Below are 21885 nucleotides of genomic sequence, written 5' to 3'. Positions count from 1 at the left end.
CCTTCCTAGAGGCAAGCAAGACCCGGGAGACACCCTCAGACAGACCCAACGCAGCAAAGTCTACGCCCTCAACATCCAGGCCGTGAGAGCCAGGGACTGAAGGTTGGGGTGCAGCAACGCTCCGTCGTTCTGCGAAATGAGAGTCGGAAAACACTCCAATCTCCACGGTTCTTCTGAGGATAACTCCAGAAGAAGAGGGAACCAGATCTGACGGGGCCAAAAGGGCGCTATCAGAATCATGGTGCCGCGGTCTTGCTTGAGCTTCAGTAAGGTCTTCCCCACCAAAGGTATGGGAGGATAAGCATACAGGAGGCCGGTCCCCCAATGAAGGAGAAAGGCGTCCGACGCTAGCCTGCCGTGTGCCTGAAGTCTGGAACAGAACAGAGGCAGCTTGTGGTTGGTCTGAGAGGCGAAAAGGTCCACCGAGGGGGTGCCCCACGCTCGGAAGATCTTGCGTACCACTCTGGCATGGAGCGACCACTCGTGCGGTTGCAATACTCTGCTCAGTCTGTCGGCCAGACTGTTGTTTACGCCTGCCAGGTACGTGGCTTGGAGGAGCATGCCGAAGTGACACGCCCAACGCCACATCCCGACGGCCTCCTGACACAGGGGGCGAGATCCGGTGCCCCCCTGCTTGTTGACGTAATACATTGCAACCTGATTGTTTGTCCGAATTTGGATAATTTGGCAGGACAGCCGATCTCTGAAAGCCTTCAGTGCGTTCCAGATCGCTCGGAGCTCCAGGAGGTTGATCTGCAGATCCTTTTCCTGGAGGGACCACAGACCCTGGGTGTGAAGCCCATCGACATGGGCTCCCCACCCCAGGCGAGATGCATCCGTCGTCAGCACTTTCGTGGGCTGCGGAATTTGGAATGGACGTCCCAGGGTCAAATTGGTCCGGATGGTCCACCAGAGCAGTGAAGTGCGGCAACTGGTGGAGAGGCGGATGACATCTTCTAGATTCCCGGTGGCTTGAAACCACTGGGAAGCTAGGGTCCATTGAGCAGATCTCATGTGAAGACGAGCCATGGGAGTCACATGAACTGTGGAGGCCATATGACCCAGAAGTCTCAACATCTGCCGAGCTGTGATCTGCTGAGACGCTCTGGTCTGCGAAGCCAGGGCCAAGAGATTGGTAGCCCTCGCTTCGGGAAGGTAGGCCTGAGCCGTCTGGGTATTCAGCAGCGCTCCTATGAATTCCAGAGACTGAGTAGGCTGGAGATGGGACTTTGGGTAATTTATCACAAACCCCAGCAGCTCCAGAAGTTGAATAGTGCACTGCATGGACCGGAGGGCTCCTGCCTCCGAGGTGCTCTTGACCAGCCAATCGTCGAGATATGGGAACACGTGCACTCCCAGCTTGCGTAGATACGCCGCCACCACCACGAGGCACTTTGTAAACACTCGTGGGGCAGAGGCGAGCCCAAAGGGCAGCACACAATACTGAAAGTGCCGTGCGCCCAGGCGGAATCTGAGATACTGTCTGTGAGCTGGCAGTATCGGGATGTGAGTGTATGCGTCCTTTAAATCCAGGGAACATAGCCAATCGTTTTTCTGAATCATTGGCAGAAGGGTGCCCAAGGAAAGCATCCTGAACTTTTCTTTGACCAGGAATTTGTTCAGGCCTCTCAGGTCTAGGATGGGACGCATCCCTCCTGTTTTCTTTTCCACAAGGAAGTACCTGGAATAGAATCCCTGCCCTTCTTGCCCGGGTGGTACGGGCTCGACCGCATTGGCGCTGAGAAGGGCGGAGAGTTCCTCTGCAAGTACCTGCTTGTGATGGGAGCTGAAAGACTGAGCTCCCGGAGGACAATTTGGAGGCAGGGAGGCCAAATTCAGGGCGTATCCGCACCGCACTATTTGGAGAACCCACTGGTCGGAGGTTATGAGAGGCCACCTTTGGTGAAAAAATTTTAACCTCCCTCCGACCGGCAGATCGTCCGGTACGGGCACTTGTAGGGCGGCTATGTTCCCGTGGATCCAGTCAAAAGCCCGTCCCCGGCTTTTGCTGTGGAGGCGCAGGGGGCTGCTTAGGCGCACGCTGTTGACGAGAACGAGCGCGCTGGGGCAGTCCCTGTGCCTGACGAGGCCTTCGGGCCGGCTGGTTGTACCTACGCTTCGCAAAAGAATAGGGTGCAGCCTGCCGGGCCCGGGAAAAACGTCCACCTGTGGAGGTGGATGCTGAAGGCGCCCGATGGGAGAGCTTGTCGAGAGCGGTTTCCCGCTGATGCAGTTCGTCCACCATCTGCTCGACCTTCTCGCCAAAAATGTTATCCCCCCGGCAAGGGACGTCGGCCAGTCTCTGCTGGGTGCGGTTGTCCAGGTCAGAGGCACGCAGCCATGAGAGCCTGCGCATCACTATACCTTGGGCTGCAGCACGAGATGCCACGTCACAGGTGTCATAGATACCCCTGGACAGGAACTTTCTGCACGCCTTCAGCTGCCTGACCACCTCCTGATAAGGCCTGGACTGCTCCGGCGGGAGCTTCTCGACCAGGTCCGCCAGTTGTTGCACATAGGTCCGCATGTGGATGCTCATATAGAGCAGGTATGATTGGATGCGGGTCACGAGCATGGAGGATTGGTAGGCCTTCCTCCCAAACGAGTCCAGAGTGCGAGACTCCCGCCCCGGGGGCGCCGAGGCGGTATCCCTCGAACTCCGTGCCCTCTTGAGAGCAGAATCCACGACCGCTGAGTCATGGGGCAATTGTGGCCGCATTAGCTCTGGGTCAGAGTGGATCCTGTACTGGGACTCTGCTTTCTTGGGAATGGTGGGGTTAGTTAATGGTCGCACCCAGTTCCGAAGCAGCGTCTCCTTAAGGACATTGTGCAGCGGCACCGTGGAGGACTCTCTAGGTGGTGATGGATAGTCGAGGACCTCGAGCATCTCGGCCCTCGGCTCTTCCACAGAGACCACGGGGAAGGGAATGCTAATAGACATATCCCGCACAAAGGAGGCAAAGGAGAGACTCTCGGTAGGTGAGAGTTTCCTCTCCGGTGAAGGCGTGGGGTCCGAGGGAAGGCCCGTAGACTCCTCTGAGGAGAAATATCTAGGGTCCTCCTCTTCCCCCCACGAGTCCTCATCCTCGGTGTCGGACATAAGCTCATGTAGCTGAGTCCTGAACCGGGCCCGGCTCGACGTCGAGGCACCAGGGTCTCGGTGTCGTCGAGCGGTGGACTCCCGCGCCGGCGGGGACGGAGCTCCCTCCATCGACGTCGACGGGGACTCCACCTGCGTGGCGGTCGAGACCGGCACCGCAAGCGGCGGCGGTGTCGACGGCCCCGGCGCCGGGCTAGAGCTCGTCGGCGCCACAGTCATCGGCGCCGAGGGCGCAAGCACCCCCGGCGCCGGCACAACCTGGCGCATCAGCCCTTCCAGGATCCCCGGAAGGATGGCTCTGAGGCACTCGTCCAGGCCCGCTGCCGAGAAAGGCGGTGGGGCCGGTAGGGGTGTCGGTGCCCGGATCTGGTGGGAGCCAGGAGACTGCACCGAGGTGCCGGGACCCTGTTGCGTCGGCACCTCTATCACCGACGGGGATCTCTCCTCTCGATGGAGACGCTTCGGCGTCGACTCCTCTCCGATGTGCATCGAGGGCGACCGGTGACGGCGCTTCTTATCCTTCTTCCGATGCCCGTCACCGGCGCCGGGAGGCATGGAGGAGGAGGATGACGATCCCCCTCGGTCTCGAGGAACCGGGTCAGACAGGGTTCGGTCCCGTGGGCCACGGGCTGAGGGAGTGACCGGGGCCGACTGCCCACGCGGCCTCTCACCTCTACCCTCACCGGAGGACCAGCGGGCCGACGGGACCTGTTCTCCTAGGGTCGATGCCATCGGTGCCGATGTCTCGGGCATCGATACCGGTACCGAAGGACCGGGCGTCGATACCGATGCCGTCGAGGTCGACGTCGAGGGGCTGGCGCAAGTTCCAAAAATACGGTCCCGTTGAACTTGCCTCGCAACCTGAGTCCGTTTCCGGAGACCGAGACACAGGGGACACGACTTGAAATTGTGCTCCGGCCCGAGGCACTGGAGGCACCAAGCGTGGGTGTCGGTCTGCGAGATGGGCCGGCCGCACCGACCACACTTTTTAAATTCACTCGGGACCTTCGAGGACATCGACGGAAAAATCGCGTCGGCGAAATTAAAGTCGTCGATGGTGGCGGAAATCACACCTCGAAAATGAAAAACGACCGTGCGGCCACCAGGCCGCAACGCTACGTCCCCGCTGGAAGCGAGGGAAAATGGGAGCGCGTGCTCCTTTTTTTTTTTTTTTTTTTTTTAAAGAAAAGAAAAGTGGAGCGCGCGGCGATAAATTAAATATAAAAGAAAATAAAAAGGTTCGCGTAAACGCGATGGTTTTTCCGGGGCTGAAACAGAGAGAGCGGCACAGGCACGACTCTCTCCAGGCGCGGAAAAAAAGGAACTGGCGGGAGCGGTCGTGCACGGGCGGGAAGACGGCCGCGCATGCGCGGTGGGCGTGCCCTGCGTGCCGACCGTCCCGCGAAGCTTTTTTCCGGTTGGTGGGGGCTGCCGCGGACGTCACCCAGTCGTGAGAACAAGCAGCCTGCTTGTCCTCGGAGAATATTTAAAACACATTTTATCAACAAGGGGCGGGGCTAGGTGGGGGCACGGCTATTCGGGGCGGGACTAGGTGGGATTGGGAGCCCCACCGAAGACCAGCCCTGGGTGTGCTATCCTTATTCTAACCATTCAAATCAGTGTTGCAGGTCCCATAATACACCAGTATAGGGTTGTTGGAAATCCAGGACTGGGCTAAAATCTCTCTTCTGGAACTGGGTAACTTGGCAGGTCTCCATTAAGCCACCCCATTTAAAGCACGCACTTGGCCTCCCCCTGTGCTCACTTACAAACTGTTATTACCACTTACCAACAGCTAGGCTCTGCATTTTTCCCTGCAACTTCTGGAGAGTGAAATGTTTGGGAGGGGAAGCCATGAATGAAGACTTTGGGGTAGGGAGGGAGAGGACATGGAAAGTGAATATTACACTGGGAGCGGGGGAATGCAAAGAAGTAAATGAGGGCTAAGCAACATTCCCTCTAAGCAGCCAGGCAGTGGTTTCAAAACCTGCCCTCGGAGTTCCACAGCCTATCAGGTTTTAAGGATATCTACAATGAATATTCACAAGAGAGATTTGCATGCAATGGAGGCAGTGTATGCAATCTCTCTCATGAATATTGATTGTGCATATCCTTAAAAACTGACAGGCTGTGGAGTTCCTATGACAGATTTGGGAACCACTGCTGCCAGAGAATGCTGGCGGAGGAAACACGTGCAGCTTAAAACTACTTAAAAGAATGTTGGGCAGGGACAAATGTTACTTGCCTAGGATTTAGTATAGGGTTAATTTGTCATTTGTCCAAATCTGATCGTCTGAATATCACTTCCTGCCAACGACAGGTCCTCTACCTTTCTGGGTAGATGAGCACACACGTCTCAAAGCTTCAGTCAACAATCTAACCCTCCCACCAACCAGGACTTTTACGCAGACTCTCATGGGTGTTCTTACCACTAAAGTCCATAAAGGCAATAATCAGTGATATACATGGGTGGTACGGGAATGCTTTACATCACATTAAATCACAGGCTGATTATTTCTAATCCTTGTGCAAATACTGTAAAAGTATGTGTGTGTGCATGCTTTTACCTGCCATAAAAAATGGCCAGAGTCAGCGTAGGGAAAGAAATTATGCTTTGAATTTGCATTATCAATCTCTGCTCGTTATTTCCAGTGTATACTTCAGTGCCTACTTCCATGCCAACCAAATTTTCATTGGGAAAAGAGCAGTCTAGTGGGTACAAAGTATAATTGGAATGCAACCTTCAAGGCAAGAAAGAGGGATTAATTATTACCCTCCATATCTATGCCAAGTATAGCATGCTGCCAAAATGCGCTTCCCTTTACAGTAGCAGGGAGAACATTCTGTGCCCTTTTTTCAGAAAGATGCCAATCAAATATGAATAGGAAGAGGTCTATTCTGAGAAAGTGGCCTAATAGCATTGAAGCTTAAGCTTTTGGAGGGCGAATGAAACGCTGAAATCTAGGGAAGAGCCTCGTCTTACTCCCCCAGAAGGAGTCCAGCTAGGAGATGTTCTTTCATCCCTAGAGGGAGTTCAGAAAGGAGGAGACATAAAGCTTTGTTGAGTGGGTACCCCACACTGGGGCTCGCTGCTCAAGGGTTAAGAAGGAGAAACAGCACAGTGGTTGTCAGTTTGGTCCACAGCTGTTCCCTAGTGCATACTGGAGGAGAAAAGCTTTTTCCTAAAGACACTGAACTGATCAGAGGCTGCCAGTCTGATTCACAGCTGTCACCTGAGGCACAACGTGACCTGAAGGAAGATGGATCTGGTCAATGGGGAAATCTGATCCCGATTCTCTGACAGAAAGAGCAAATAAGTGAAGCTGCTGCCGCCATAGGGTCTGTGTTTAAGGAAGGCCTAAAAGAGGGAAGCAGCAGGGCCAATACGAAGGCGGATACACAGGGCACATCTACTGTCTCCAAAAATTGCTCCCAGCTAGTGCCTCATCCCTGCCACAGTGAAACAGGCAGGGTGGTGGCACTAGGGAACATATTGCAATTCCAGCTTGGGACACTCCTAGGATGCAATGAAGTTGGTGAGTGTTGATATCCTAAGATACAGGGGATAACCTACCCAAGATTTTATCCACAAACCTGTTCCAAAGAAGGGGAAACCAAAGCACTAGGGAACACAGAACCAGAAAGGGCATGATAGAGTGACCCTCAAAGAAAGCAGAGCACAGAAGAACTGTTGCCAGAGAGAGAGAGAGAGAGAGGGGAGAACCCGGACATTAAACAAACGTCTAGGGTTTAACTAACTGATCAGGGAGATAGAGAATTCTAACCAACAATGGAAGATAAAGGTACCACAGAAAGAAGTAAAGATGTTTACAGCTATCTAGCATGTGAATGAGTGTAAGAGATGCTTGAAACGATGTGGAGAATGCTGTTCATAGGATACCAGGAACCATGGACTATTTGTCTTATAGGATTTTTTAAAAACCCTTCTCTGTGAGCTATAAATCATTTTGGTTGTAACATAAAAGCCAGTATATCAAATGCATTACCCTTACCTTACCTTGTATCTAATTGTACGTTATTGGCGAGCCCATTAAAGGGGCTTTTATTATAAAAGTGAGAGCAGTCTCCAGTCCTTTTTTTGCCTACTGAATCTTCTGTGCTTAATTAGTATTGACTGTTGACAGTGTTGACCTCATTAACTGTTTGTGTGCCATGAGACAGAAGCTGGGGAGAACTGGAGTTTATTTTTTTGTCACAAACATCACTATAATTATACATTGGCCTCTGAGGTATCTCTCGACCTTGCTAATCTGAGAAGTCTGCTACCAGTACGAAGGTGCTGCAGGAACTGTCCAAACCGTGAGACTAGATTTTTTTAAACCTAGGAGAGCCACTTTTTGGATAAACAGACAAGCTCCTCCACTCTGCACACCAAGGTCTAAGGTATCCTTCTGGTTACTTCACCCTCTTCAGAAATCAATTTTAGTGACCACTATTTTCTATTGCTCAACTAATACCTAACCTAATTGATGTTTTCTTTTCTACTCTCATATTGGCTACTGTGCCTACCATTATTCTATGCAGAACAGAATCAAAAGTCTTACTTGAGATCCAAATAGGCCACATCCACTACACTTCACTGATCCACCATTCTTGTCACCTAAATAAAATACTGAATGTGCAAACAAGAAAACTCCTCTATGCCCACAGTCATTTATAATAATCGGTGTATATCAAGACTCCACATTCCTTAAGCTGAAGGAGGAATGGGCCTACTATTATAGGCCTCCAGGCCTACTTAACAACTCCAACAGATCCAAATGTGCAAAAACTATTGAACTATGAAAGCAAACATCCATAATCCATCTCCATCATTAAACTTTCACAAGCTTTCCCACAAATAGAAGGAATAAGTGAGAATACTATAGTACACATGAGGAAGGAAATTTAGAAAAGAAGTGAAAAAAATTGTCAAAGAAAGAATTGGATGTGCACACAAGGGAAAGCAAATGCCAAATCTGTAAGTACAGTGGGAAACAAAAAGCAACAAGGCAGGTGGTCCACCAAATCCAATATGGAAGATAAAACAACAAGGCAGACCTTGTAAAAAACACAATTTTTTAAAATAGATTAAAAGATCCATGAAATTTAACATAAAATGCCTGACATGGCCATGTTTCGCCAGTATAAAGTGGCTGCGTCAGGGGCAGAGGGTCACCAGCTGATATAAAATTCCAAAAATAGCCTGGCTGGTGTAACTGTTAAAACATATGGAAGCCAGATTCTGGGATCAGCCTCTCATAAAAACGCATATATTTTACGCCATTTCCGGCATGACAGAAATTATTAATGTTTTTTGAGCCGGGGCTTACCCAGCGGTAAGTGGTGCTGCCTGGTTATCGGCGGATAAGGGCCCCCCCCCCCCCCCGAAATGCATGCGCAGCAAGTATGCACTTACCACACAGCTATTTCATTTTTTTCATCCTTCTACCCACTGCGGTGAAAGGGGCCTCAGCGCGCGACAAATCCACACACCAACGCTACCACAGGGCCCTTTTAACGCAGTTGGTAAAAGGGGGCCCTATATGTGTTTTAGGAAAGCTGTAAAAACATGACTGTTCCAGCGATATTTGTAGATGTTTTGTTTATTGATGTTGTAATAATCTAACCATACTGTACTGTAATTACTGTCCTGTTGTAACCCGCTTTGAACTTGATGGCTAAGAGGACACAAATGCTAAATTAAATTAATATCCAACCTGACAAAAACTACTGTTAGTGGAATAAATTAGAACCAACATGGTTAAAGAGTGAAGGGTCATCAACTATCAAAAGTACTGTCCTTTTCTTTTGATGAAAATTTGAAATAAAAAATGTTTTGAAAGATAGTAGTAAAGAATAGCTAAATTAAGATCTTAAACTAAAAATGACGTTATTTTAGATATTACTTTCTTTCTGTGCTACTACCAAAGTAGTTTACATTTATTATATGCAGGTACTTTCTCTGTCCCCAGTGGGCTTACAATCTAGGTTTTTTGTACCTGGGGCAATGGAGGGTTAAGTGACTTGCCCAGGGTCAAAAGGAGCTACAGTGAGAACTGAACCTGGTTCCCCTGGTTCTTAGACCACTGCACTAACCATTAGGCTAATCATCCACTCCTAGGATGTAACTGTTTAGATCTTTGCTTCAAATTCACTTCATACAGCAGAAAATGTATTCAAATCAGCTCAACTAAGATGATTTAACTTTTCATGAGTCATATTAAAGCAATTTTGGAAACAAAGCTAATTTGGATTTGCTATGATAAAGAGTGTGATAACTCATGCGATTAAGACTTTTTGGTTTCTAATTCTTAATTACTTTTTGAATATTTTTATAATTGTTCTTTGATGTTCAATGTGTGGAGTATGTTGGGTATATCAGTGAAATAAGCTCCTACTATAATACATTCTAAATTATGTTTTAGACAGCAGAATAATGATTTCTACAAGGCACTATATACATGTTTATGTATATGTATGAACAGAGTTTTGGATAAAAAGTTACCATTTTGAAACACAGACACATGAAGTGGAATTCTATAACTTGGACCTACACTTATGCACCACTTCATAGGTGCCCGGTATAGAAGGCAGCCCAAACCTCATCTTCCCCCCTGCTGCCTTGCCAGTATTGCTCCTCTCTCTTTTCCCCTTGAGCTGCCTAATGGCATTCAGTAGTTTTTTGTTCCCTCCCTCCCCTTATAATCTCTGCTGGTACCGCGGTATTAATTACACAGCAAAGCTGTGCGGGACTGCTGCTCTCTGCACACTTCTTCTGGACCAGCCACTGCTTCCTCTGATATAACTTCCTCTTGTGAAGGAGGCAGGGCCAGCCCGGAAGAAACAGCCACAGTGTGCAAAGAGATGTAGTCCTGCACAGCTTTGCTGTGTAATTAATACAGCGGGACCAGCAGAGATGGTAAAGGGAGGGAGGGAGGAAACAAAAACTGCTGACTGCAGGATGTTGGCTCAGGGAGTAGAGAGACAGGAGCCGTGCCGGGGGCTGAGAGAGAGACAGGAGCAGTGCCGGGGGGGGGGGGGGGCAGAGAGAGAGAGACAGGAGCAGTGCTGGGGGCAGAGAGAGAAACAGGCGCAGTGCCGGGGGCAGAGAGAGAGACAAGAACACAGTTGGTAAGGGGAAGAGACAGGGACATTATTAGTTGGGTGGTAGAGAGAGATGCAGGGGAAATACTAGGTCGGTGGTGGAGAGAGAGGCAAGGGCAATGCTTAATTGTGAGGGGGGGGGGAGAAAAAGAGACAGACAAGCTGGGCAATGCTGGATGGGGGGTGGAATGACAGGCTGGATGGCACAGCGAGAAAGCGAGAGACACACACATAAGCAATGCTGTGTGGTAGGGAGTAGAGAAAATGATAGAGGCGATACTGCATGGGGAGAGAGAGAAAGACAGAGACACTGCATGGGAGAGAGAGAAAGGCAGGCAATACTGAATGGGGGAAGAGAGATATGAGAAAATGTTGGATGGAGAAGAGAGAGAAACGGGGCAATCTGCATGGGGGAGAGAGAGAGAGAGAGAGAGAGACACTGGCAATGCTGAATGGCGCAAGGGGAGGGGTGCAGAGAGAGACAGACAGACAGACAAGGACAATACCAGATGGTGGGGTGGGTAGAGACAGACAGACAAGAGAGGAGATACTGGATGGAAAGAAAGGGGGAGACACAAAGAGGAGATGCTGGATGGAAGGGGGGGGGGACACAGAGGAGATGCTGGATGGTGGGGGTGGGAGGGAGGAAGGTACAGAGAGGAGCTGCTGGATGGCAAGTGGTAGACAGAGAGAAGCTGGATGGCACAGGGGGAGGGGTGAGTAGGGAGAGAGCAAAATGTTAGTGAAAGAATAGGGAATAAGAGAATAGAGAATGGGAGGGCCAGGGTGAGAGAAAGAGACAGAAAACTGTAGATAGATACAATAACGAGGGAGATACTGGATAATATGAAGTAATAAAATCTGAATAGACAGACAGAAAAAAATGGAAGAAAAAAGCTGAAAGTGTTGAGCTGAATGTAGTAAAGGAGAAGACAAATAAAGAGAAAATGACAAACGAACAGGAGGACCTTTGGAAAGAGAATGAAAAGATGACAGAAAGCAGTAACCAGAGACTGGGGTCAACACAATTAGAAAAATTAAGTGGCCAGACAACAAAGAGCATAAGAATAGCCATACTAGGTCACATATCAATGGTCCATCTAGTCCAGTATCCTGCTTCCAGCAGTGGCTAATCCAGGTCACAAGCACTTGGCAGACACCCAATTAGTAGCAACATTCCATGCTACCAATCTCGTGGAAGCAATGGCTTCCCCCATGTCCATCTCAACAACAGATTATGGACTTTTCCTTCAGGAACTTGTTCAAACCTTTTTTAAAACCCCGATACGCTAACCGCTGTTACTATATCCTCCGGCAACAAGTTCCAGAGGTTAACTATTCTTTGAATGAAAAAATATTTCCTCCTATTAGTTTTAAAAGTATTTCCATGTCATTTCATTGAGTGTCCCCTGGTCTTTGTACTTTTTGAAAGAGTGAAAAATCGATTCATTTTTACCTGCTCTACACCACTCAGGATTTTGTAGACCTCAATCATATCTCCCCTCAGCTGTCTCTTTCCCAAGCTGAAGAGGCTTAACCTCTTTAGCCTTTCCTTATATGGGAGTATTCCATCACCTTTATCATTTTGGTTGCTCTTTGAACATTTTCTAATTCCGCTATATCTTTTTCAGATACGGTGACCAGAATTGAATGCAATACTCAAGGTGAGGTCACACCATGAAGTGATGGCATTATAGTATTCTTTGTCTTATTTTTATGCAGAATGAAGTAATGTAGTAACCTTGTTGAACATAAGACAATACCTTTTTATTGGACTAAATACATTTTGACTAGTTTTCTTGCTTTCAGAGGTCAAAGCCTCCTTCCTCAGGTTGGTACAGTATATTGCTGTTGTGGTATCCTGTCCTGATCTAAGAAAGAGATTTTAGCCTTTGAAAGCTAGTCCAAAATTGTATTATGTTAGTCCATTAAAAACAGCATCACTTTATTTTCTATGTTTGTTTTATTTATTATTTGTAATGTAGTGATTGGAATGTGTTGGTGTTAATTTACATCTGCTGCCTTTATATTTTACACAGCAGAGGGGGGCGTGTGACACTGCTTCTGTTTCCCTGGCTGCTGCATTATATATGCAGAGTCAGGCTTTTTGGAGGTTCAATTTAATTTTTGTGTACGTACTTCTATTTTTAGTTTGTACTTACTTATTCTGTACTTGGTGAGAATCTGTCTGTGTTCTGCATGTGTGAAAGAGAACAGATTTTCTGTTAGCACTGAATATCTGTGTTGGATCAATCTATGCTAATTAGGCTTTTTTAGTTTTCAAATAGGTGAACTGATGTTCTAATGCCCACTGCAGTGTTTACAATGCTGCCCTTTCCTAGGTAGGCTCTTGTTGTGTGACTCCTGGAAGTTAGTGTTGCTAAGGTATGGTACAGTTACTTTAGAGGTTCCGAGTAACTTTTGTAGGGTTTTTTTTTTTTTTAATCACTGTACAATATGCCTGATACTGGATTTTAGATTTGGATTTAGCTCGCACCTTTTCAGTTGTAACTCAATTTGAGTTACGTTCAGGTACAATAGATATTGCCCTGTCCCTGGAGGGCTTACAGTCTGTTTGTACCTGAGGCAATGGAGGGTTAAGTGACTTGTGGGTGCTAAGCATGAATTCTATAACTAGCATAAGTCTGCATTTAAACGCCTAACTTTAAGAGCGAGCACTTATATCAGTTCAATGTAACTGTAGGCAGTGTGGTGTGTAAATGATAGTATTCTATAACCCATGTGAGTAAGTGCCTGAGAAGCCCCTGACCATCCCCCTTGCCCCTCCCTAGTCCATGCCTACTTTGAAGTTGCAAGCTCTGGCACAGAGCCCACAACTTATAGAATAGTGACTATGGGCAATTACACATGTAACTGCTAATTTGTGCTAATTAAGGCCAATAACAGCCAATAACTGGCAGTAATTTTTATAGCACTACTGGATGCATGCAGTGTTGTACAGTTGTGATAAGTATTCAGGTACAATATGTCCCTTCCCTGAAGTGCTTACAGTCTAAGGGAGTATGCAACAAGATGGGGAAACAAAGGTGACTTTTCAAGGTCACAAAGAGTGTCAGTGACCGAAATGGGATTTGAACTCTGGCCTTTGTGGTTCTTGGCCCACTGTTGTAACAAATAGGCCACTTCTTCATAGCTTATCCTATGGTTTCTTCAAATTAAAGCATTTTTCTGTTTCTGTAGGTAGAGCCTTTGTGGCCGATATTTTTTCAACAAAAGGTATCACAGCCTATAAAGAATCCAGTTCTCTATGAATAAACCTACTAGAATTTTACTAGAGATTTTATTAAGAAATTACACATTGGTGATCCTAGATCATCATCATCAAAAAGACAGTAATCAGAAAGTCCATGTAAAATGCCAGTATTCTAGTCATTTAGCTGCACATGTGAACACATACACATATAAATAACAATAATCCAGCTATGCACTATTATATAAATATCTTTGCAGGTGGGCATTCAAATGGGCAGAGTTTGGGTAGGATGCACATTTCCATGCATAACTTATAGAATACTACAGAGCTCTATGGCTGGGGTAAGCACTCACACCTAGACACATAATGGGCTAGATTCTATATATGGCGCCCAAAAAAATCATCATCGAAAAAGTGGTTAGGTGTGGTTTCAGTTGGATTCTTCTTTTTATAGTTCAATACGTTTTATTGAAGTTTTCAATTTAATACAGAGAGAAAATATAAATCTGAAACATGGAGGAGGGTCACGTGATGCACTGAGAGAGCAAGACGCGTGTCTCTGCTCTCCGAGGCCCCAACACCCATTATCGCCAACAAACCTTAGCAAAACCGCCTGCCCGCAAGAACGTGACCCATTATTTACAAAGTGAAGTGTCCATGGACAGATTCATCGAAACCCCGTCAAAAACTATGCTGGTAAGAGGCTCCAAAAAAGAAAAAGAAAAACCGCGGGGGGCGGAAGCCAACGATGAGCGGGCCTCGCAGCGAAGTGGGCAGGCTTTCACTATGGAACAACTGTCGCAGCTGACGGAGGTAGTGACAGAGGCGGTGACGAAGGCCTTGGAACCGCGGCTAGAAAAGATTTCTACACAAATCGCTGATTTTGAATCTCGTCTGGCAGACACAATCCATCGGACAGGGGAGCTCGAGCATCGGATGTCCGACCTCGAGGATGAGCACACCCCAGCACAACAGAACATGAAAAAACTTCAAGCCATTGTGGAGGCCCTGAATAATAAAGTGGATGACCTCGAGAATCGGGCTAGACACAGCAATTTGCGCATCCTGGGCATACCGGAGTCGGTGAGCGACGCGGCGCTAGCGACAGTGGTGGAGAAATGGCTGGCCTCAGAATTCGCTCTCTCTGATCATGCAGGGGCGCTTTGTTTGGAGAGAGACCATCGGGTGGGCCGGATCCAAGATGGCCGTCAGGCTCCGCGTGCGGTAATCCTGAAAGTGCATAACTATCTGCACAAGATGGAAAGCTTGAGGGGCTATCGCCTCAAAAGGGATGATACCAAATATGACGGTCACTTGGTACGCATATTCCAGGACTTTTCAGTGTCTCTGCAGGAACGCAGGAGGAAATTTACTCCGCTGTGCCGTCGCCTACATGACCTACAGATCAAATTTATGCTTATCTACCCAGCAGTGCTTAAGATTTCTCAGGATGGCAAATGGAGATCCTCTGATACGGAGTCCGCTGCAAATGAGTACATAACAAGCTTGGAACAAAAGAAGACGGAGAAGTCCGGACAACACTCGGGAGAATGAGAGGTGCTTCCAGTGGCAAGACTGTTGGTGGTAAAGTAGTACTGTTATGGGTGGCCATTGGGGACTAAGTACAGAGGTTTACTAAGACATTTATAGTAGGATAGGGTGGGGGGCCTCGAGCATGGTAGGGGCTCTCATATTTTTTTGCCTAGGGAATGTTGTGGTTTAGGGGACTAAGACTAAAAGTGGGGAAGGGGTGGGGAGGTCAGGGGGGACAGCAGGGGAGGGTGGGACGTAGGAGAGGGGCTGTCAGGTATATACGGAATATAGGACAAGAAAATTTTCACACGAGGGTAGACGGAGGGGAAGTGTGCAGTGGGGGAGAGACATCTTTGGGGTAAGGCTGGGAGCCCCGGAGATGGCTGTAATCGGCGAATCTGCTAAATAGGACTTGCAGGGTGTCCCAGCAGTCTGGTAGGCAGGGTGCGGCTTGTCTCCTGGAATGTCTGTGGCATATCCTCTCCAGTTAAGAGAACTAAGATATTAGCTGCTCTGAAGCGTCACGGCGCGGGAATAGCATGCCTTCAGGAGACCAGGTTATCTCAAGAAGAGCATGAGAAGCTAAAGAGAGGATGGGTTGGAGAGGTGTATTGCTCAGCAGCGGCAGGCAGACGGGGGTGGGGGGGGACAGCAATCTTGATTCATAAATCCCTTATGTGTAAGGCCAAATTGGTTTTTAAAGATGGGGAAGGAAGATACTTAGGGGTTCAGCTTAATTTGCAAGGGAAAGAGATGCTTTTGGTATCGGTCTATGGCCCTAATACACATCCCGCTAAATTCTATGCCCAGCTTCTGGCACGCTGCCAGGAATATCCGGCCCTCCCCTTGGTATTAGCTGGGGATATGAACCAGGTGTTAGATCCAGAATTAGACAGATCTCGGGCACAACAGTCTGGGACAGAGCCTGACATATCCCTCCTGGGATCGTTTTGTCAGAAGCTGGGACTTTTGGACCCGTGGAGGATACTCCATGGAGAGGAGAAAGATTTCACACATGTGTCCAGGGAACATTGCACACAGTCCCGATTAGATTACATTTTTACTTCACAAGAATGGTTTCAGGGGGTGATAGAAGCCACAATAGGCCCAGATAAGATCTCTGATCACTCTCTTATCTGGGTGGATGTAGAGGCGCCTGTATATTTCCACCAATCACCGGGATGGCGGTTCCCCTCATATCTGTTCTTCTCTACAGAGTTTAAAGTTTATTTGCAGAAAAAATGGGAGGAGTTCTATACACATAACCAAGAACATGCAGAGGATCCCATTTTATTTTGGTCCACTGCAAAAGCTGTTTTAAGGGGTGAGATCATAGCTTATGTTAGCAAAAGGAATAAGCAAATAACGCAAGGAATAATAGAGTTAGAGAGAAAGCTGAAAGCCGCAAAAAGGCAATACAGTAAGCGACCAACTCAGGTTCAATATGAGCTGCTCATGTCCACACGAACAGCGCTCAATAGTTTATTACACGAGCGCACGTCCCGCTCCCTTCAATATAGAAAATATAGATTATACAGACATGGAGACAGGGCAGGAGGGATGCTGGCTTGGCTGATCAAAGGCACTCATAAACCCCATTTTATTCCAGCCATTCGGAAAAATACAGGGGAGGTGACCACAAATCTTCAAGAAATATCACAGATTTTTCACTCGCACTCTGCTGCCCTCTATGCAGGGGAGCGGGAGGGGCCAGAGTTACGGGACGCCATCAGAACATATTTGAATAAGGTGAACATGGGTTCAGTCCCGTTAGATCGTAGGGCTTCCTTGGATAAACCGATTGGGGCTAAAGAGCTTCAAAAAGCCGTTGGTGCACTCAAGCTTCAATCGGCACCGGGACCTGATGGCCTTACAGGGGAGTTTTACAAATTGTTGAGCCCCCAGATACTGGGGCCTTTAACGGGCTACCTTAACATTGTGGTAGAGTCAGGGCAATTTCCATTGCATGCAAACATGGCCCTTATAAGCTTGCTCCCCAAGAAGGAGAGGGACTTGCTGGTCCCTGCCTCATACAGACCTATCTCACTGATAAACGTGGAGATCAAACTCCTCTCCCGGATTTTGGCGGACCGGCTGGCGCCTCTCTTACCAGGGCTGGTGAAGGAAGAACAAACTGGATTTGTGAGGGGGCGTCAGTAGGTCATAAATGTTCGTAAGCTCCTCCTGGCCATGCTTTCACAGCCTGGTGAGGCTTCCCAGCGGCTGGTGGTGAGTCTCGACGCTGAGTGCGCTTTCGATAGAGTTTTGTGGCCCTTTCTGTTTGAAACCTTGAGCTGGGTAGGTCTGAAGGGGTGGTTTTTGCAGGCCATAGAGGCATTGTATTCGGGGTTGCGTGCCATGCTACTAGTTAATGGGATAAAGACAGATGAGTTTGACATCATGAAAGGAACACGTCAGGGTTGCCCGTTGTCCCCGCTGTTGTTTCTGTTGACACTGGAACCCCTTTTATGCGAGATCCGGGCACACGATGATATACAGGGGATCAGAATTCATAGCCACGAACTCAAGGTGTTGGCTTATGCTGACGACCTGCTGCTGCTGCTGAGCAATCCCCAGAAATCCTTAGAACATTTACTTGACATCATTATTAGGTTTGGCAGGATCTCTGGCTTTAAATTGAACCTTGCCAAATCGTTGGTGCTGCCTTTGGAGGATAATTTGTGGCCTAATTGGAGAGGTCCATTCCCGGTACAGTGGGCAGTGGGTCGGATTAAATACCTGGGGGTAATCATCCCTTCTGAGATAGGGCTTCTATATGAGACAAACGTGTTACCACTATTGGCACAGACCAAGCGTACACTACAGCTTTGGGCTGCCTGCCCCCTCTCATTGTCGGGACGGGTTGGACTATTTAATATGATGGTGGCCCCCAGGTGGCTGTATCTGTTCCAGATGCTGCCACTATATTTAAGAAGGAGGGAGGAGATGACCCTGAATCGTATGACACAAATATTTCTGTGGAAAGGGAAAAGACCTAGGCTCCCAATACATATCATGCAGAAGCCCAAGACTCATGGAGGAATGGGCCTCCTTAATATAAGATATTTGACTGTGGCATGTTCAATGTGCCACATTAGAGACTGGCTGACAGGGCAACAAGATTTCTCTAATACTCAACTAGAGATGGCAGCCTTCTCCACTGCACACTTGGGATGGTGGTTGCATGCATCGAGTGGGGATATAGAGTCCAAGCTGGGGGGGAATCCTTTGATTATCTCGGCTAGAGCAGCATGGAGATGGCTCTGTAAAAGACACTCTTTTGACTGGAAGGCGACCCCTTTCCTGCCATTGTATCGTAATCCTGACTTCCTGGAGGGGTCCTCCTCAGCGGCCTTTGCTCGATAGAGGCAGAAAGGAATCCATTTTCTTTGCCAACTGGTGACTGATGATGGAAGAGCAAGGCTGTTTTTGGAACTACAGCAGGAATTCCAGCTGCCAGGGTCGGACCAATTCGCATATTTACAAATCCAGCGGTGGGCGTGCCCTGCGTGCGGGACCGCCCGCGAAGTTTTGTTCCACTTGGTGGGGGCTGCCGTGGACGTCAACCCAGTCGTGAGAACAAGCAGCCTGCTTGTCCTCGGAGAAGATTGTTTACTTTTCCAAAAAGTACAAAGACTAGGGAATATGTTATGAATTTACATGGTAATACTTTTAAAACAAACAGGAGAAAATATTTACTCAATTATGGTTAAGCTCTGGAGCCTTTTGCCAGAGTATGTGGTAAAAGTAGTTAGCTTATTTGAGCTTATGAAGAGTTTGGACAGGTTTCTGGAGGAAAAGACCATGAATCATTATTAAGGTAGAACTGGGGATAGCTACTACTTTATCCCTAGGGATAACTAGGATAGAATCTTGCAACTTTTTAGGATTCTTTCAGGATTCTGTCAGTTACTTGTGACCTTGATTGGCCACTGTTGGAAACAGGATACCAGACTAGATGGACTTTTGGTCTGACCCAATATGGTAAAATTTATGTTCTTCTGTTCTTTATGCACCTGCACCTTCAAGGTTAAGAGTTACGTCTTCTATAAGCAGGTAAGGTTGTGGAGCACTATTCCTGGTTAACAGTTACCAGGAGAGAGTCACAATTTAGGAACTGAAAGAAATCCTTTCTAGTAAATAAAAGTGGTAAAAGCCATAATCTTGAAAGCATGATAGGCATTTTGTGCTGGTTTCAATGCTATGAAGAAGAAAATGCAGAAAATAAAAAATATGCTGGCACAAGCTAGAGTTAAAGAACCTGATTCACCAGGGAAGTTCCATGATGTGCAGGACAATAGGTCTTAAATCAAAGGCATACATTATCATGACTAAGCTGACAGATCTGTACTGCAATGCAGAAAGTCAAGCAATATTCAGACATCTGTATTCGCTCACAGAGGCTCGGCAGCATTCGCCCCCATCCCCACAAACGAAGGATAGAAGAAAGAAATCAGATTTTCTTACCTGTTACCTGTGCAACAACCGCTTGGGAAATCCTCCGATTGGCAAGAAATGCTTTTATTTCTTCTTTAATGACAGTGCTGTCCCTCCTACACAAAAGAAAGCACAAAAAGACAAATGGATGCCAAACCATTTTATAGACAGCCATGGACAACTGAAACATATACTAGGTCAGCTTGGGTGGGGGTGGGGAAGCCTCTGGTCACTATTCTAAAGTGGAAAATGAAAAGACGCATGACAAGGGTTGTCTTAGATGGCTTCTTACTACAGGTAGAGAGACCTGCGGTCAGATCTCAGGGCTGGAAGTCCTGAGCTTTTGAATTAATTCACTGCTCTGTTACGCACATCTCGGGCAACTCACTTTCTCTTCAGCTGACTCAGTTTACTCAACTGTGACTATAACACACATATCAAGGCTCGGTAGACAGCGTATCTGGTCATGGCAACATGCCCCAAATAAACAGTGAGGGCATAGACTTTGGCAAATGTGGTAATATTCAGATGCATGAGAGGTAACCTGCATGGAGTGGCAGTTACAAACCTAAGTGAAAACATACAGGGAGGTAATTTGCACAGAATGGCAACTGTGATCCTAAATAAAGGCATGGGGCTAAGCAGCATCAAGTAATTATCTTACTGGGCAGATTCAATGAACCACTTTAGATTTCATCTGACATCATCTACTATATTAGTACATATATCAGATAAGCACAATCTGGAAAGCCTTACTGCTATTAAAGGCTGAAAGTGTAAGAGGAAGTTTTGATGAGAAAGGGGGAGATGTCAATTTTCCACTGAAATTCAGTAAGGAGATTTTGGACAAATAGTAAAGCTATTAGCCAAAACAGGGGATGTCTTTTTTTTTTTTTTTAAAGAGCACGAGCTGGCAAGTCTGCTCAAGATAAATATTTCATGATTGTTTGAGCCAACAGCCATGTCTTTCTTCTGATGATATATTGTGTTCTATTTTCATTGTGTCTAGACTTGTGCTGTGCATTTCTTTTTATAACTGGTTAAAAGGACTATATCAATGTATAATAAATAAAAATATAATTTTCATGTGATTTTTGTTGTTGTTGTTTTTTGCTAAAAGTTCAGAACTCTAATAGCCCTACTGGTCCTGGAACAAACAGACTCTGAAGGTCATGAAAGATTTTATTGGACCATTGTTAGACTAGACCACATAGAACAGTGTTTGCCAATAGTGGCTCCTGGAGACCTCTGAGGCAACCCTCCATCCTCATTCTGTTTTTTTTTTCTTTTTGCTTTTTTTACTATTCTCTGCCTCTCTGTCCGAGCTCAGGACAGAAAGAGGGAAGTGGATGGTAGGAAGAGCTGCATGCATGAAAGACAAAATATTTCTCAATAGATGAATGCATTTGGAAATGCACACTTCCTTCTGGATACCACCAATGAAAAGTATGAAGATGGGCTAGAAGAGATTAATGTCATTGACACACACTGGTCTGTAGTTTCGTGGCCCCATATTTGGCGGCTCTCCTTCAGCTCATTTGGATCCAGAGTGGCACTGACTTAAAAATTGCAAAGGACTGAAATACAAAACAACCTATGCATCCGGCTTCTCTTACGTAAGCGCACAACTATGGAATGGCCTCCCAAAAGCTGTGAAAACAATACATGACCACATGAACTTCAGGAAATCACTAAAAACCAACCTCTTCAAAAAGGCCTACCCCAACGATCTTACATAAACCTCTTCACCTAGAAACACAGCATGCCTAATGATCATACTGGACAACACACAATCTTCATCCCTTCCGAACCTCCACATATACCTCATTCGATCACTATACAACCTTGTATTTGCTATCAATCGACTGGGCAAACGCCTTGACGGTACTATGTAAGTAAGCCACATTGAGCCTGCAAATAGGTGGGAAAATGTGGGATACAAATGCAACAAATAAATAAATAAATAAAATTAGAGAAGACTATTGACCTAGAACACTGTTCAGTTCTGGATGCTGTATCTATAAAAGACAGAGAAAAACTAAAAGACGTCCAGAGAAAAGCAACCAAAAGAGTGAGGGGTCTGTATCCGCCTTCGTATGAGATGAGACCCATGAATCTAAATATGTATATCTTAGAGGAAAGGAGACATGGGAGGCATATGATAAAAGACATTTAGGGGCCCTTTTTACTAAGCTGTGCTAGTAAATGGGCTTAGAACATCCTAATGTGGGATTTTTGCGCACGCTAAGCCCATTTCTAGCACAGCCATAAATTCGGCCTTTTTAATTATTTCATTTTCTGGCCATGTGCTAATGTTACCGTTAGCGTGCGGCTACTGAAAAAAAATTAACGCGGGAGCCTCCACAGTCTCTTATCTAGGAGCTGCTAAAGGCTCCCAGGTTAAGTCAGCATTATTCAGTTAGCAGGACTAATGCCAGTGTGCTAGCTGAATAGCACTTCCATGCCCGTTCTCCACCCCTGACACTCCCCTCCC

General features: G+C 47.0%; 1 protein-coding gene across 4 annotated transcripts in view; it reads right to left on the bottom strand.

Annotated features, from left to right (window-relative positions):
* The window catches only part of HMBOX1 (homeobox containing 1), a 303546-nt gene that overhangs the window by 162007 nt on the left and 119654 nt on the right, over positions 1 to 21885 (bottom strand). For all 4 annotated transcript variants that reach the window (XM_030198707.1, XM_030198708.1, XM_030198709.1 and 1 more), the window contains exon 3: positions 19422 to 19507. In XM_030198707.1, the coding sequence (XP_030054567.1) occupies positions 19422 to 19507 (86 nt within the window). The remainder of the gene's footprint in view (positions 1 to 19421; positions 19508 to 21885) is intronic.

Source organism: Microcaecilia unicolor, chromosome 3 (assembly GCF_901765095.1).
Source record: "Microcaecilia unicolor chromosome 3, aMicUni1.1, whole genome shotgun sequence".
NCBI lineage: Eukaryota > Metazoa > Chordata > Amphibia > Gymnophiona > Siphonopidae > Microcaecilia > Microcaecilia unicolor.
This window is presented reverse-complemented; position numbering and strand designations above follow the sequence as displayed.